Source organism: Urocitellus parryii, chromosome 6 (genome assembly GCF_045843805.1).
Source record: "Urocitellus parryii isolate mUroPar1 chromosome 6, mUroPar1.hap1, whole genome shotgun sequence".
Taxonomy (NCBI): Eukaryota; Metazoa; Chordata; class Mammalia; order Rodentia; family Sciuridae; genus Urocitellus; species Urocitellus parryii.
In genome coordinates this window covers 179550012-179565233 of record NC_135536.1, presented here as the reverse complement: position 1 = coordinate 179565233, position 15222 = coordinate 179550012, and the positions used below count along the sequence as shown (strand labels likewise).

The following is a 15222-nucleotide window of genomic DNA, read 5'->3' as shown; positions in this document are numbered from 1 at the left end:
GGACCCTCATAGTGGGTAAGGAAGCACAGGAGGCTGGGGCCCGAAGCACAGGATGGAAGATGGGCCCCCAGTCAAGTCGCTGGATTCGTGGGGTCTGAGACTGGGTCCCTGGAAGTTGGCCTGATTCCCTCCCAGCACACAGTGGGCCCTCGAGGAAGCCAATGGATGGAAGAATGAGGAGAGAGAGGGAAGTGGGGAGGAGTGAGTGGGTGGGTGACGGCTGGGTGCCGGGAGGACAGGATGCAGGGCGACAGCACAGGAGGATTCGCGGGGCTCTGCTCAGGGAGGGCTGTCTGCCAGCCTGGAGCTCTGTCTGTCTGTGAGCCGCTGCCCCTGGGCACCCCTCATTGGCGTGTCTGAGGCCACCTGTGGCTCCTGCAGTGTGCCTGTCCCTGTGATTCCAAGTTGGTCTGTTGTCGTCTATTGGAGTGTCTGTGGCCACGTGTGCCTCTGGGTGTCCCTGTCGTATCTGCTATGTGTGTGACCGAGAGAGGGCCCGAGCTGTGGCCTGTCGGATCTGAGTGTCTCTGTCACCCAGGGTCCCGCTGTGGGTCCAGGTGGGCGTGTCCCGCTCCCGCGCTGTCTCCCGGTCCCCGAGCTGCGCGGCGGCCGTCCGCCAGGGGGCGCCCTGGCCGCGGTCCCTCCGGGGCTCGGGTCCCGGGGCGCCCGCTCGGGGCTGGGTGGCCGCGCCCGCCCCGCTCCCGCCCCGCCCCGCCCCGCCGCGGGCTATAAGTTCAGGCCGCCCGCGTCGCCGGCCAGTGGTCCGCACCCACCGGCAGGGTCCCGCCGCAGTGACCTTGGAGGAGCCGCCGTCCCCCCTTGACCATGGCCGAGGGTGAGTGTCCCAGTCCGCGCCGCCGCTCAGGGACCGGGCTTGCCTCTCGGGTCTCCGGGGTCCCGCGGGGTCGGGGTCCGGACCCGCCGCGGCTCAGCCGCCAAGTCCCCGACTCGGAGCGCAACAGGTGGGCAGAGCTGGGCCGGGCGCCGGGCTCCCGGGTCTGGAGGGGCGGGCCCTCGGTCCCCCATCCCGGGCACGACCCCGGCTCTGTCCCCCTGGGTCGCCGAGGCCATTCAATGCTAAGGCTGCTGTCGACCTTAAGACCTCTCCTGGCGCGCGGCTGTCACTTTCCCTGGGCCAGTGAATTGCAGCCGGTGCCTGCGGTCCGCGGTGGGAAGCTGTCCAGGGGTGCTGGCCTGGCCTTAGCTGTCCAGAGGTGCTGGCCTGGCCTCAGCTGTCCAGGGGTGCTGGCCTGGCCCCTGACCACCGAGCTTCACTTGGTCTCTGCCAGCCAGGACCGGGGGTGCCTGCGTCCCTGGTTGTCCCTGGTTGTCCCTGGTTGCAGCCAGGACTGGCCGATTCTAGGAGACAGTTGGCATGCTGTGGGGAGGGGGCAGAGACCAGGCCTGTCCCCTTGGTTCCCTCGATGCCCTCAAGCTCTAACTCTAGGCCACCTGCTGAGTCTCAGTTTCCCCTCTGGTAAAAGATGGAAAATAGTGCCCGCCCTTGGTGCACCTGTGAGGGCTGAGAGGTGAGATCTAGGGACAGTTCCTACCTGACCCCTACACACACACACAGTGCCACAGTCTTAGGTCCTGGGGCAGGGACTTCTACCATGGAGGATGTCCCTGAGCTAACACTGCTGAACCCAGAACCCCAGCTGGGGGCATGGGGGAGGGAACTTGGTGAGGGGCATGGGGCAGATGGGGCAGGGAGGGGCCAGAGGAACTATGGAACTACCTGAGCTGCTGTGTGATCTTGACCCCCTGCTTCTTGGAGACTCAGCTTCCCCAGCGTGCTGTGATCTGCCACCTAAGTGGACATTTGTCCCCAGTGAAGCTTCTCAACCCTGTCCCTGAAAACGGGGCCCAGTGGGGCTAGGGGACCTGTAAAGGCCGGTTATGATGAGCCCCTAGCCCCATTGCCACAGGGCTCCTTCCCACAGGGCTCCCACTGCCCGGAACTTCATTCCATCAATCCCGGCTTCTTGAAACCTTGCTTCAGGTAATAGGCTGAGAAAGTGCTCCATCACCTTGGACAGGGGACTGGCCACCCTCAAGGTCTCCTGGGGGAAACAATGACCTCTTTCCTGCTGAAACTCCCTGGGGCTGAAGTTTTCAAAGTATTTCCTGGTGGCAGGAAGCTTCTCCTTGCAGAGGCTGCTGGCCTCCCCTGGTGTGATGACAATGGGGTCCTGCTGGGAGGGGTGTGAGGACTCTCTTCCCCAGGAGAGAAAGGCCCAGAAATGGAAGAGGGGGTGGAGCAGCGGCTCTGAGCTGTAGCAAGGTGGCTCACCAGGCCAAGGTGGCTCCCCAGGTGGGGCTCCAGGATCCTATAGCCCTGACTCAGACCCCAAAGCGGTCACCTGCTGAGCCACCTGGGCCACAGAGCTTGTACCTGTGGAGGTGGACCAAGGATCTTTGTGAGGTTCAAGCGCAGGTTGTCCACACGGACCCTCTGGCTGTCACCGGAACTTGTTGGCCCTCACTTTGAGATATTTCCAGAGTAGGAGGCAGGCGTCCTGAGACCAGCGTTCCACTGGGAGGACCCGCTTTCTGGGTGATTTTGGACAAATCCCTGCCTCATTTGGACCACATTCCCCCACCCTAGGGCTTCCCCATCTCCACCTTGAACTTGCCAGTGTTGATGGGGGGTGTGCTTCCTGCAGACCCCCACCTGCCTGTTACCTTGTGCCTGACCTGGCCTTCAGTTCCTCTGAAATTATCTACAGAACTTTCACTTATCGCTGTCCTGCCTGGGCTGGACCTTGGGGAAGGGTGCTCCAGGCATCCTCTCCTAGACCTCATGGTGACCCTTCAAGGCTTGGGAGAAGGCACCAGAGGGACCATCGCTTGTCCAGGGTCACAGCGCGGCTCAGAACCAAACCCAGGTCCACAGGACTCCGAGACTTCTGTTACCTTTTTTTAACTTTTTACTATAGAGAATACTGGACGAACATGGAGAAAATAACACACTCAGTCCCCACGTTCTCATGCGGCCCAGGCCATCCCCTCTTCCTGCCTCTGACACCTCCCCTGTAATTTGGAAGCCAATGCCAGGTGTCACATCACGTGATATCTGTAAATATTCCACTGTGTATCTTTAAAGGATAAGGATTCTCCTTTGTAGGTACCAATTACAAAATTCCTCGGCACCGCCCACCATTCTTCCATCCGTGTTTAAATTGTCTCTTATGGGTACTAAACTTTTAAAAAACTGTGTATTTGTTCTTTTCAGTTAAAAAAAAAACAAAACAGAATGTGTTTTGTACATCCATGGAGTATAGCTTCCCATTTTTGTGTTTGTACACGATGTGGTCACGTGTTCAGATCTGAGCATGGGACATCTTGTCCAATTCCTTCTGTCTTTCCTGTTCCCGTCGCCTCCCTCCCCTTCATTCCTCTGTCTGTTCCAGTGACCTTCTATCCTTCCCTCCCTATTGTGTCAGCATCCGCCCATCCCAGAGAACAGCAGAACACCTCGAAGGACAACGTTAGAACCCCACGACTCAGGGTGTTCTGCTGCTATAGCAGCTGTGTATCCAAATACTACTATTCCCCCCAAATAAGCTAAAAATATTATTAAACCTAAAAAAGACCCAACAGAATATAATTCCATACCCAATCCCCCTGCTAATAATTAACCAGAATCCACCATAAACTGGTGACGGTTTTGCAGAGAATCCAGGCCTTTGGGTTTGGGGATTGGCTTAGTTCACTTAGCTTGACAATCTCCAGTTCCAACCATTTACCAGCAAATGCCATAATCTAAATTTTTTAAATAGTTTTTAAAATCAAGATCTGAATAAGAGCCACACATCACAGTGGGCTGAAAGGTCTCCCCAGTTTCTCTCCAAAGGATCTCCGTTCAGCTTTCCTTTTTATTTTTTTCTTTGTAATTTGTTTGTTAAAGAAACCAGATCCCTTGCCTACGGTCTCCCAGAGAATGGATTCTGCTGGCTGGGTCCCGGTTCTATGTTTAGCCTGAGCCTCAGGCCTGGGTATTTCCTGTAAATCCAAAGTTGGACCAGCAGCCAGTCCTGTGCAAGTCACCTGTGCACTAATCCTGTCCCCCTGAAGGACCCTCCAGAGCCGAGTACTTGTGCCCTGGGGAGTGTGCCTCCCACACACTGCTCCTGCCCCTGCTCACAGCAGCCCCTGGAGGTAGATTTGCTGTGCCCCACTTGGGACACGAGGAAACTGAGGCCCCAGAAAAGCGGAGCTGGTGAGGGTCACCCCGCAGGAGGGTGGCAGAGCCTTCTCCTGACCAGCCACGGTGGGCGGCCTCGTCCTGAGCAGAAGTAGAGGGGTGGGCCCCTGTGGGGCTGCAGGAGGGCTGGGCTGGGGTTCTGAGCACAGAGGTGTCCTGCGTCACACATCATGGTCCCTGCCTCTCCCGTTATCTCCATTTCCGTAGATTTGGTTTTGGAGAGGTGTGACTTGGAGCTGGAGGCCAACGGCCGCGACCACCACACTGCTGACCTGTGCCAGGACAGGCTGGTGCTGCGGCGGGGCCAGGGCTTCTGGCTGACGCTGCACTTCGAGGGCCGTGGCTATGAGGCCAGCGTGGACACCCTTACCTTCAGCGCCGTGACAGGTGAGTTCCTGCAGCCCCTCGACCTCGCCCTCCTCTTTCCAACCCACCTGTTGTCACCTCTCCTCTGTCAGACGGCTTCCTACCTCTTTGCCCCATTGGAGATGCCTACCTGTCACTAGCCCCATCTTACAGATGAGGAAACCGAGGCCCAGAAAGTGGGCCATCCTGCCTCACAAACCAGTCTGTTTATGAATCCCTGGATCCCTGGGTGCTAAAGACCTGTCATCCCAGCGCTAGGGTCGTGAAGGTCTGTCTAGATCCTGCCTGTCTTTCCCACACCAAAACAACTTTCCAATCTCTTATCAACACTTGCTTCCTGGAATCTGTATGACCCTGCCGACTCCCTCCCCCAGGCCTCTGAGATCAGGCCCAAATCAGGTCTGAGTGGCGGAGAGAGTCCAGCTGGCTCAAACCCGCTAAGTGGACTCGTTGCCTACCTGCTGTGTAACATTGGGCAAGTCACTTAGCCTCTCTGAGCCCCAGTTTCATCATCTGAATGGCACTCACACTGGAAGGTTGTTGAGTGGGGAGAGCCTGGCATGGCGGGGGGATGTCCTGTAGATCTTGGTGGCTGTTGCTTGTCTCACTCCACAGTCTCCAGGGATGGATGAAGGGACATTGAGCCCCAGCCAGCCTATCCCCAGGTGCCTCTACCTGATCTGCTTTTGTTAACTGCTCCTAGGAAAGTGGTCTTGAGAGCCAAATCAGTTGGTCTGGCTTCTGAAGGGGAACCACACCCTTGGGGTTAACAAAGGGCCACTTGTTGGGACTCTGGTCCTCAGGCGTGAGAGGCCGCTCTTTCTGAGGTCTTTGAGGGCAGAGAGCGGCAGGCAGGAGCTGGCCCCTGGCTGGGGCCCCATTCACCTGGAGGCGTTTGATAAGGCTTATCGCGGAGGCTGCAGGCTGTCCAGGATATCCCTGTCCCTCTCCTCTGCCCCTCCCCTCTTGGCACCCCACACACCAGCATCCTCAGGGCCCTTCTAACAGAGCAAGGGGCCTGGCAGGTCTTTGATCTTCTAGCCTCAGTCTCCCCTTCTGTAAGGTGGAAGGTTGGGGTCCATGACCGGTGAAGCCCGGGTGTGTCCCCTGAGAGGTTCTGCTCGGGTTGGTGCAAAACCCCATTGTTATCTGGGAAGCCCCAGCAGCATCTCAACCCTCGCAGCCTGGAATCAGAACCCCATTGTGCTGAGGAGGGATCTGGGTCCCTCACCCAGGTAGGCCACTCGGGGAGTCGGGTCACAGCAGGCTTCCAACCTGCGGGGAGTGGAGGCTCTTTGTCATTGACCCATAGCGGCACGTCACCTGCCCACACAGGCGCCTGCTGGGCCTCGGCATGTTCCCCTGTGAAACGGGTGGGTGGGTGGCCACCAGCTGGGTGGCCTGGGATCGGCCACCGTCTTCTTTCGCTCCGTGCTGGGAGGGCGCGACCTTCCCACCCTGCCGTTCATCTCTGCTTTCCAGTCGACTCATCGCCAGCCCTCGCCAGCACATCCCGGTCACCTCGCCAGCGGCTTCCCTGTCCAGGGTCCAAGTGACCAAGACCCTCCCAGGGGCTGGGGAAGCCTGAGGGACAATACCAGGAAGCTGGGCCCCCGCCCCCAGGCCCGGCTTGGGTCAGCGCCCGGCCTGGGACCTGGCTGGGGACGCCGCTCCTCTGTGGGAGCATTTTAGTTTGTGCTCAGCCTGTCCCACCCCCAGGGAAACTGAGACCCAGGGAGGGGAAAGGCTGGCCAAGGACACTCGGCGAAGGCCGTCACCCTTAGCAGTGGCTGTGAATTTTCCCCAGACTGTGGGAGACGTGACCGGCCCCATCCCAGGGCACAGGCCACCCTGGACAAACAGCCCCCGGCCGCAGGGGAGGGGTGTGAAGTCCTGCTCCCTCGCAGGGTGGGCAGTGGGGGGGGGGCTCTCTGAGGAGCAGGAGCCTCTGCCCTGCAAGCTCACCATTGTCCCCGCCTGCCACCTTGGCTTGGGAAGGGGGCCAGGAGCCCTTGAGTCCCGAGGGTCATTCAGGCCTGGGACAGTCACCGTGGTGGCCCTGGCCCCATTAAGAGTATCTTGGAGAAGAACAGAGCAGCAGCAGGGCCAGGGCCAGGCTCTCTCCATGCCCTGCTTCAGGGCCTCTGGGAAGCAAGGGGTGTGTGTGTGTGAGTGTGTGCGTGTTGTGTGAGTGTGTGTGTGTGTGTGAGTGTGTGTGAGTGTGTGTGTGAGTGTGAGTGTGAGTGTGTGTGTGAGTGTGAGTGTGAGTGTGTGTGTGTATGTGAGTGTGTGTGTGTGTGTGAGTATGAGTGTGTGTGTGTGTGTGTGAGTGTGTGCGTGTGTGCACGCACAGGCTGCCCCAAGATAGAGAGCCGTGTGTTTCTGACCGCCCCCCCAGGGTGGTATGTCAACAGAGACAGTGGCTGTGGCCTGTTTCCACAGTGACCAGATAATTGATCATGTAAACAGGGACTTTACTGAGAATGAAAGGGACACTATTCGCTCTGTGCTGGGGCCCAGGCGTCCACCCGGGCTGCCCTGAGCAGATCAGGACAGACCCTCTTCCCAGCTCAACCCTCTGGGCCTCTGCTTCCTCGTCCGTCCGGGGAAGTCATCGATGCTTTCCGATGAGACTGAGGAGGCTCCTGTTTTCTCCGTGGTCACTCGGAGCTGGCTCCTGGTCAGGGCTTTCTATGAACTCTCACGGAGCCCTCTGAACGGCTCAGGGAGCTCCAGTGACGATGATGTACGACAGAACCAGTGTTCATTGAGCACTTACTGTGTGCCAGGCTTTACAACCTCGTCTGGAAGTCTCCCAGCTACTCGATTAGCTCCATTGAGAGACGAGAAAATGTAGCCCAGAGAAGCTAAATCACCCGTCCCAGGTTACAAACAGGATCAGGGCCGAAACCCGACCTTGCCAGGCCTATGGTGCTAGTCTGCTATGGTGCCTGGGGCCTGGGCCCTGGGGGCCGGGCAGGTGACTAGACCCAAGGCCGCCTGGTTCCCCCAGTAGCTCTGGAAGTCGGGAAGCACTTAGAGGCTCCCAATCAGCTCCTGGCACCCAACAGGGCCCCGAGGCTGTGTCATGGTTATATTTGGGCCTGGGTGTGGGTGGGGTGGGCAAGCAGGGAGGAGGGGGCCAGCACTGGGAGGAGCCCCTTGGTGAGCAGACCCAATGCTGTCAGCGCTGCAGGCAGGGAGGTGAGACATAAAAATAAACCCTCCTGGGCAGCCGCCCAGCCAGGCAGAGAACATTCTCTGTTTCTCCTCTCTGCCGCCCATGGACAGAAAGTGACCAGCCCCTTCCCGCCCGCCCCGTGACTCAGACCTGTCTGCATGGACTGGGCTGTCCCCTCACCTAAGCAGGCAGCCACATTTTGGGAGCTGGGTACAGGGGATTGAACTCAGGGTCACTCCACCAACCTCTGAGCCCCATCCCCAGCCCCTATTCTGTATTTTATTTAGAGACAGGGGCTCACTGAGCTGCTTTGCGCCTCACTTTTGCTGAGGCTGGCTTTGAACTCACGATCCTCCTGCCTCAGCCTCCCGAGCCACTGGGATTGCAGGTGCCACTGCACCCAGAAGCAGCCACTTTTGTGACCGACTCCCAGCTTCGCTGGGCCTTTGAGACCCCATTAGGGAGCCTCCCCTTTCGGAAGGAGAAGCAGTGAGAGGGGACCTGAGGGTCGGGGACTTGGGTTCAGATGCTAACTTGCCCTCGTCCTCTCTGGGCCTCAGTTTCCCCACCTGCACCAGGGGTCCCAGAGGAAGCAGGAAGTGTCAGCGTCAGCATAAAGGGCGGTAGGGAGATGGGGGGCGCTGGGGAGCAGCCCTGGGAGACAGAGGCCCTCAGTAGCCTGCAGCAGGACCAGGTGCCATCCTGCCCCGAGCGCATGCTCCTGTCTCTGAAGGGAAGGCGGGAGGTAAAGGGTCGGGCAGGAATGGAGGACTGTGGGGAGCATCCTGCTACGGATGGGCACACGGGGCCTGGGCAGGGGATGAGTCTGTCCCAAGTCACCCTGAGACTGCCCCAGGCTGTGCTGTGCTTTCCCCCGGGAGGACTCTCTCTGGTCATGGACCGACTCTGTGCCTGTGGCTTTTCATGTGTCCCCACGAAGCCACCCGCAAGGTGGGAGTTCTGATTCCCTCCAAGTCTCAGGAGGATGAGCCTCTTGCCAAAGTCCTCTCGACTAAGCCTTGAACCTGGCCTGGGATCCCAGATGTGTGCCCGCCAGATGTGTGTCCGGCCCCTGCCAGCCTGGGCCACCCTCTTCACCATTGCTGTCCTCTCCCTCCACAGGCCCCAACCCCAGCGAGGAGGCGGGGACCAAGGCCCGCTTCCAGCTGGCTGACACCCTGGAGCAGGGGACCTGGACGGCCTTTGTGGCGGACCAGCAGGACACCACCCTCTCCCTGCAGGTCAGCACCCCAGCCAACGCGCCCATCGGCCTGTACCGCCTCAGCATGGAGGCCTCCACCGGCTACCAGGGCTCCAGCTTCGTGCTGGGCCACTTCACCCTGCTCTTCAATGCCTGGTGCCCAGGTGAGCTATGCTCCATCCTCCCTGGTGGTGGGCCACCCAGGGAGGCCACTGGGGACGGCAGGAGCAGGGCAGGAGGAGCATCAGGTGGGTTGGCTGTGCCCGCTCAGAGCTGCAGCCTCAGGACGTGATTTCTCTACAATCAGGGGACAGGCCCTTGGAGGCAAAATGACAGGCCTGAGGCCACCCAGCTACCCAAGGATTTCTTCCCAAGTCTGAGACCCGTGTGTCCCAGCACACTGTGACCCAGGCGTCTCGGTGTTTTCTGAGGCTATCACAGAACACCCCGGACAGGGTGATTTATAAACCTCAGCAGTTAATTTGGCTGGTGGTTCTGGAGACTGGGGAGTCCAGGAAGGAGGGGCCGCATCTGGTGAGAGCTTCCTCGCTACATGGCGGAGCACGGCGGTGTCTCGGGTTGTAGAAGCCCCATGTCAGGAATGGGGTGCCTGCCTGGCGCCCAGTGCCGGGGCACCGCCATGTCCTTGTTCTGCCCCACCAGGACCTGCTGTGGACTCCCCCAGGCTGGTCCGGGGAGGCTCGGTGGAGGGTGAGAGGCCAGGGAGGTGACTGAGGCAGCCTCCCCTCTCCGCTGCCTCTTTCTCCTTTTCAACTGCTCCCCTTGAGGGTCCCCAGGGGACGCGCCAGCTTCCTCCCTTTCTCAGACAGGAAGCTGAGGCTCAGAGAGGTCAAGTGGTTTCTAGAAGCTCCTTCAGGAAGTGAGTGGACAATGAGGGCGGAGAGAAAGTGGAGGGCTGTGCCGGAGGGTCGGGGGTCCAGGTCCCGGAGCAGAGCCCGCCTGCCTCCCGGTGGCGCTTTCCCGGCCTGGCGAGCCAGGGATCCCACCTGCTTCCTTCCTGCTCTGACCTAGCGAGCCAGGAGGAGGCTGGGGGGACACCAGGAGCCACGGTCCCCGCCCAGCCTGGCACCGCCTTCTCCCTGGATCACTGCTCTGTGTTTTTTCTTCTCTATTTGGGGGCATTTAGTGACATACGTGATCAGGTCCTTTCCATTTCCTCCTTTGCGTATTCTGGCTCTGATTTCTACAGGTGACAGTAAGACACAGAGCATAAAAACACAAGCTTCAGGCACAACCGGGAGACGCCGCCCGGTTCCTAGAGGACACCGCTGTCCTCCGTCCAGGGGCCCGTCTCCTGGCTCGCCCATGGGCGGGGCTGTTTCATGGATCTGTGTCCCTCAAACATAAAAGGGGCCCCACAGTGTCCACTGCAGCTTGGTTTCCTCCCCTGTGTCATCTGAGATCCGTCCGCACTGGTGGGTGCCCATCTCTTCATTTCTTCTAAAAGCCTCGAACCCTGCCCATGTCCAGCACTCCACTGGTGGCCGTGAGGTCAGCTCCCGTGGCCCATGGGGTGTCACCCTGAGCCCCCTGCCTTGGGCACATGGAACCATTTATAGAGGCAGAAGCGGCCTCCCTGGGACCCACCGCAGCTTGGTTTAAATTTCAGTCAGTCCACAGAGGGTGACAGCTGTTGGTGGCCCTGCTCCTGAAGCAGGGACAGGCCTGTGTCCCCACCCACACCCGCTGCAGGGCCTTCGGGTTCAAGGAAGGGCGCGCACGGCTCTGGGGAAGTCCCCTTCCTCCGGCTCTGCCTGGGCCTGCCCTGCTGGTTGGAGTGGCCACTTGCCAGGCAGCACGGTGACTAAAGTGACCCACATCCAGGCAGGAGGAGTCTTGGGGAGCAGGAAGCTGGGCTGGGCTGGGCTGGGCTGCGGGGAGGACACTGCTCTGGTGGGAAAGGGCTGGATCTGCCTGTGAGATGGGACCCCGGGCTCAGGGTGGACGGGATCCAAGGCCAGTCACAGGCGTCTCCACCTTGACGGGAGACCTGGGCACGGACCTCGCCTCCAGCTCCCACTCAACCCGCCGACACTCTGAGTCCTGCTTTCTCTTTCATTCTTGGCGCCTCTGACTCAGCTCCTCCAAGGCTCGCTGTCCTCTCAGTGTGCAGAGCCACAGAGCAGCGTCAGGAAGACGACCACCTTCACGCTCACTCCCCGCCTCTACAGGAGAGGGGCTGCTGGCCAGGGAGCCCAGGGTGGTCTCCCAACAGGCACAGGGCCCCATCCCTGGGCCCACCGTACCTTTAGTGGTTGCCTTGGAGACCAGAAGGAAAAAATGGGCATTGAGGTGGAGCAGTAGGTTTTCATATGTAATGGTAAGGTGTCCACCCTTAGGCCAGTGCCGTCATCACGACTCTTTAGTTGTCATTGGGCCTTTATTTATTTATTATTTACGCGGTGCTGAGGATCAGGCCCAGCGCCTCACACTCTGCCCCTGAGCCCCAGCCCCGGCCCTGACATTATTATTATTATGTTTTTAATATGTGCAGGATGGAAGCCCAGGGCCCACCAAGTGCCCAGGGCCCACCGAAGTCATTGTGTGGCTCTGGGTGTGCCCTTCCCAGCCCCAGCTTCTCCATCTGGGACGTGGTGGTCTCAAGCCGGCAGACCTGGGCTCCTGCCATGGGCCTGAGCTTCCTGGCCCCCTTCCTCCCCTCACTGGCCACAGCGACCCAGGGCCCGCGTTTCCCCGTGGCCGCAGCCTGGCTCTGTCTGGTCTCTGCTTAGATTGCCGCCCCCCAGGCTCCAAGCACAGAACCCTGGTCACTTCCCGAGGCGGAACTCAGATGCCCCCTCCTGCAGGGAGCCCTTCTCAGCCCCCGAGCTGGACAGGGTCCCACTGCCCGGGGCCATGATGACCCTCCTTGGCCTCCCGCTGCCCCACACTCGCTGTGCCTGGGACCTGCTCCTTCCTCGCGCTGGCTCAGGGCTCCAGCCCCTTTCAGACCTGCAGCCACACTTTCCTCTCAGGCTGACAGCGGGGGGCAGAGAAGACAAAGTGACCTGCCCGGGCCACGTGGCAAGAGATGGTCGGGATCAGGACTTCCTGGCTCCTGGTCAGTGCTCCTTGGTGTCTGGTTTTAAGCGTCACTCTTTCCAGCTACGAAACATCCTTGAGCCTCAGTTTTGCCATCTTTGAAAAGGGACTTCTGAGGGTCCCTTCTTCCTAGGGCTCTTCAGGAGAGTAAATGAATTAATCCACGTCGTGGATCTATCGCGGGCCCTGGCGCGTGGCCTTGGGTGAATGGCAGGCTTTATTGTTACTTACTGATATCGCTTTATCTCATGGGCACGGGGCTGTTGACTGATGGCTGGTTTTCTATTTAAAAGTTAGAAGGACCTCTGAGATGCTGGCTTGGCCTGGCTGCCAGGCTTGCAGGGACCCTGGACCTCGCCAGACCCAGGGCTGAGGTCCCCCTCTTCCTGCCCACAGCCGACGCTGTTTACCTGGACTCGGAGGAGGAGCGGCAGGAGTATGTGCTCACCCAGCAGGGCCTCATCTACCAGGGCTCGGCCAAGTTCATCAAGAGCGTGCCTTGGAACTTTGGGCAGGTAGGGCTTCATCCCGCCCCTCATGACCACTCAGACCTCTTGCCTCTGGGGCAGCCAGAGACGCAAAGGTGTGAGCGGGTTGCAGAGAGGCCCACCCCGGCCTCTGAAGGATGAAAGGGTCCTTGGCTAGAGGCTCAGAGAGGGCCAGAGCTGGCCTGAGGCCACACAGCCAAGGAATAGCCCTGGGGAAAGAAGTCAGAGAGCCTCTAGGAGCCGTGGAGCTGGTGGGAATTCCCAGGGAGGGGGGCCCAGGAGAGATGAGAGGCTGCCCTTGGAGGTGCGCTCCGTGGGCTGGGCCTGTGTGGAACAAGCCCCTGAACTGTTCTCAGGGTCAGTGGGTCTCCAACTTGAGTGGACATTAGAGCACCTGGGGGGACGCGTGAAGCACACAGTGGGAGCCCATCCTCCATTCTGGCTCAGCAGGCTGCAGGGGGGCACTGCCAATCCAGGTGCCATGCTGCTGTCCAGCGCCACAGTGGGGTCTCTGGCTGACCACTGTATCAACCAGCTGGAGAGGTGGGTCAGCCAGGGCAGGTCCGGCAGGGCAGGCTGGGCTCAGCTACGTGGCTCTTCCCTGTGCCCAGCCTGGGCTGGCTCCGTGTCCCCGACAGCCCATGACACTCTGAGACTCTGAAGGGGAAGCTCATGAAGCCAGGAGCAGGGCGCCCCCCACCCCGCGACCTGCCTGTGGGGTGTTGGTCTCCCAGGGCGGGGGTCACCCCGATGCTTCTCCCAGCAGCCTCTGGGTCAGGGCCGGTGTCCACTCCTGCCCTGGGGCCATGGGAAGTCCTGCGTGACCCCGGCTCAGTCCGACCGCCATTTCCTCACCTTCGCCATCACACCTGCCCACGAGCTCGCGGCCTGCGGGGGTGGAGGGAGCAGCGGTGTCTCCACGGCCAGGAACCGTGTCAGAAATGGGTCGGCCGGCTCCCGTTTCCCAGGGCTTTAAGAGACAGCACAAAGCCGTCCGTTCCTCCCTTTTAATTTCCTGGTGTCCTGCTCTGGGTGGAGTCGCAGGCGCTGGGCTGAGAAGCGGTCCCTGCAGAGCTTCAGGAAGAAAAGACCCGGGGGGAGGGGGCAATGCCCGGGGGGATCAGGGGGTCTCCTTGAGTAGGGGACTCCTGAGCTGGGCTCTCCAGAACAAGCCGGAGTTTGCCATGTGAGAGGTGGAGGCAAAGGAGGCTCAGAGAGGGGGTTATGGGGGCTCACAGTTGGTGAGGTTCAGTCCGTAGATGGCAGAGTCCCGGCTCTGGGCCGGGGTGAGGCCGCTCATCATGGGGAAGGGCCAGTGGAGGAAAGCACTCAGCTCCTGGTGGGGTCAGGGAGATGGGCGAGGGGGATCCCCATTGATCCTCCCCCAGCCACCCCCACCTGCCTACAGTGGTCACCCCGTCATTCAAACTGGGGTGGGCTGATTAGGTTCCAGCATCCACAGTCCAATCACTTGACCTCTGAACACTCCTGAATTAACACAGGTGCTTCTGGGGGACACCTCGTCCAAACCACAACAGAGTCGTTCTGCAGCATGGAGGGCGACCTGTGACAAAGCCTGATCCAGCACAGGAACACAGTACAGGAGCTGGGGGCCGGCAGGAGAGACCCTGAGGTGTCAGATGGGTGGTCCATGAAAGATGACAAGGAGGGGGTCCTGCTTCTGATCAATATAACAGTTGACTTGCAAGGAGGAGAAAGTGTGAGCCATGCATAGAGTAGCAGGGAGAGCATTTCAGGCAAATGAAAAAGCAAGTGCAAAGGCCCTGAGGCAGTGAGTGTGGGGTGGAGTGAGCATGGGTGGGAGTGACAAGACATGAGGTCAGACAGCAGGAGAGTGCAGATCATGAAAGGCCTTGCGGATTCCGGGGAGAAGTCTCTCCGAACTCTTGGTGCAGCTGAAACATCGTAATCTACTTCGGTTCCAATCAGCAGTGTGTGGAGGAGGCGGTTTCTGGGCTCCTCCTTCTCCTCTCGTTTCCCCTGACACAGTTTGAGGACGGGATCCTGGATGTCTGCCTGATGCTCTTGGATACCAACCCCAAGTTCCTGCAGGACGCCAACCAGGACTGCGCGGGCCGCAGCAGCCCCGTGTATGTGGGCCGCGTGGTGAGCCGCATGGTGAGTGGCAGGTCCCTAACCCCCGTGATGTCCCAGGCCAGGCTGTGTGCTGGGGGGCTCAGGACATGGGACATCTCCCCAAGAAAGACAAGATTTAGACAAATGAGGGCTATACCACCAGCTCCCCCAAAGCAACTCATTCACTGAGCAGATATTGATGAAGGGCCACCTGTGTCCTGGGCTCTGGGGATACAGCAGCTGGGTATAAAACACGTCCAGTCCCCGGCTTCAGAGAGCTTACGTTCCGGTGGCCAGGCGAGAGGAGCCAGATGGTCACCAAAAGTCACATGACCGAGCGCACAGGCATATGTGACTATGCCCCCTTGAAGGGGCCTGGGGTGTGGTCTGACCACAGGACCTAGCCTCGGAGGTGGCTCCCCCAAGCTGCTGTCAGAGCTAGGAGGAGGAGGGGCTGTGCAAAGGCCCTGAGGAGAGAAGGAGACCAGTGAGGCTGCAGCCCAGCCAGCAGACGGGAGCTGGGTGCTGCCGAGGTGGGCAGGGGTCAGGCCCTGTGGCCTGCTGGGCCGTGGGCAGGAGGCTGGACTTTATTCTGCAGGGAATGGGACTTGACGGGGGG

At 60.0% G+C, this 15222-nt stretch overlaps 1 protein-coding gene across 1 annotated transcript in view; it reads left to right on the top strand.

Moving 5' to 3' along the window:
- The first annotated feature begins 684 nt into the window (after positions 1-684).
- The window catches only part of Tgm2 (transglutaminase 2), a 29605-nt gene continuing 15067 nt past the window's right edge, over positions 685-15222 (top strand). The window contains exons 1-5 of the mRNA XM_026383177.2: positions 685-835; positions 4415-4594; positions 8877-9119; positions 12415-12533; positions 14517-14645. Of these exons, the coding sequence (XP_026238962.2) occupies positions 826-835; positions 4415-4594; positions 8877-9119; positions 12415-12533; positions 14517-14645 (681 nt within the window). The 5' untranslated portion in view covers positions 685-825. The remainder of the gene's footprint in view (positions 836-4414; positions 4595-8876; positions 9120-12414; positions 12534-14516; positions 14646-15222) is intronic.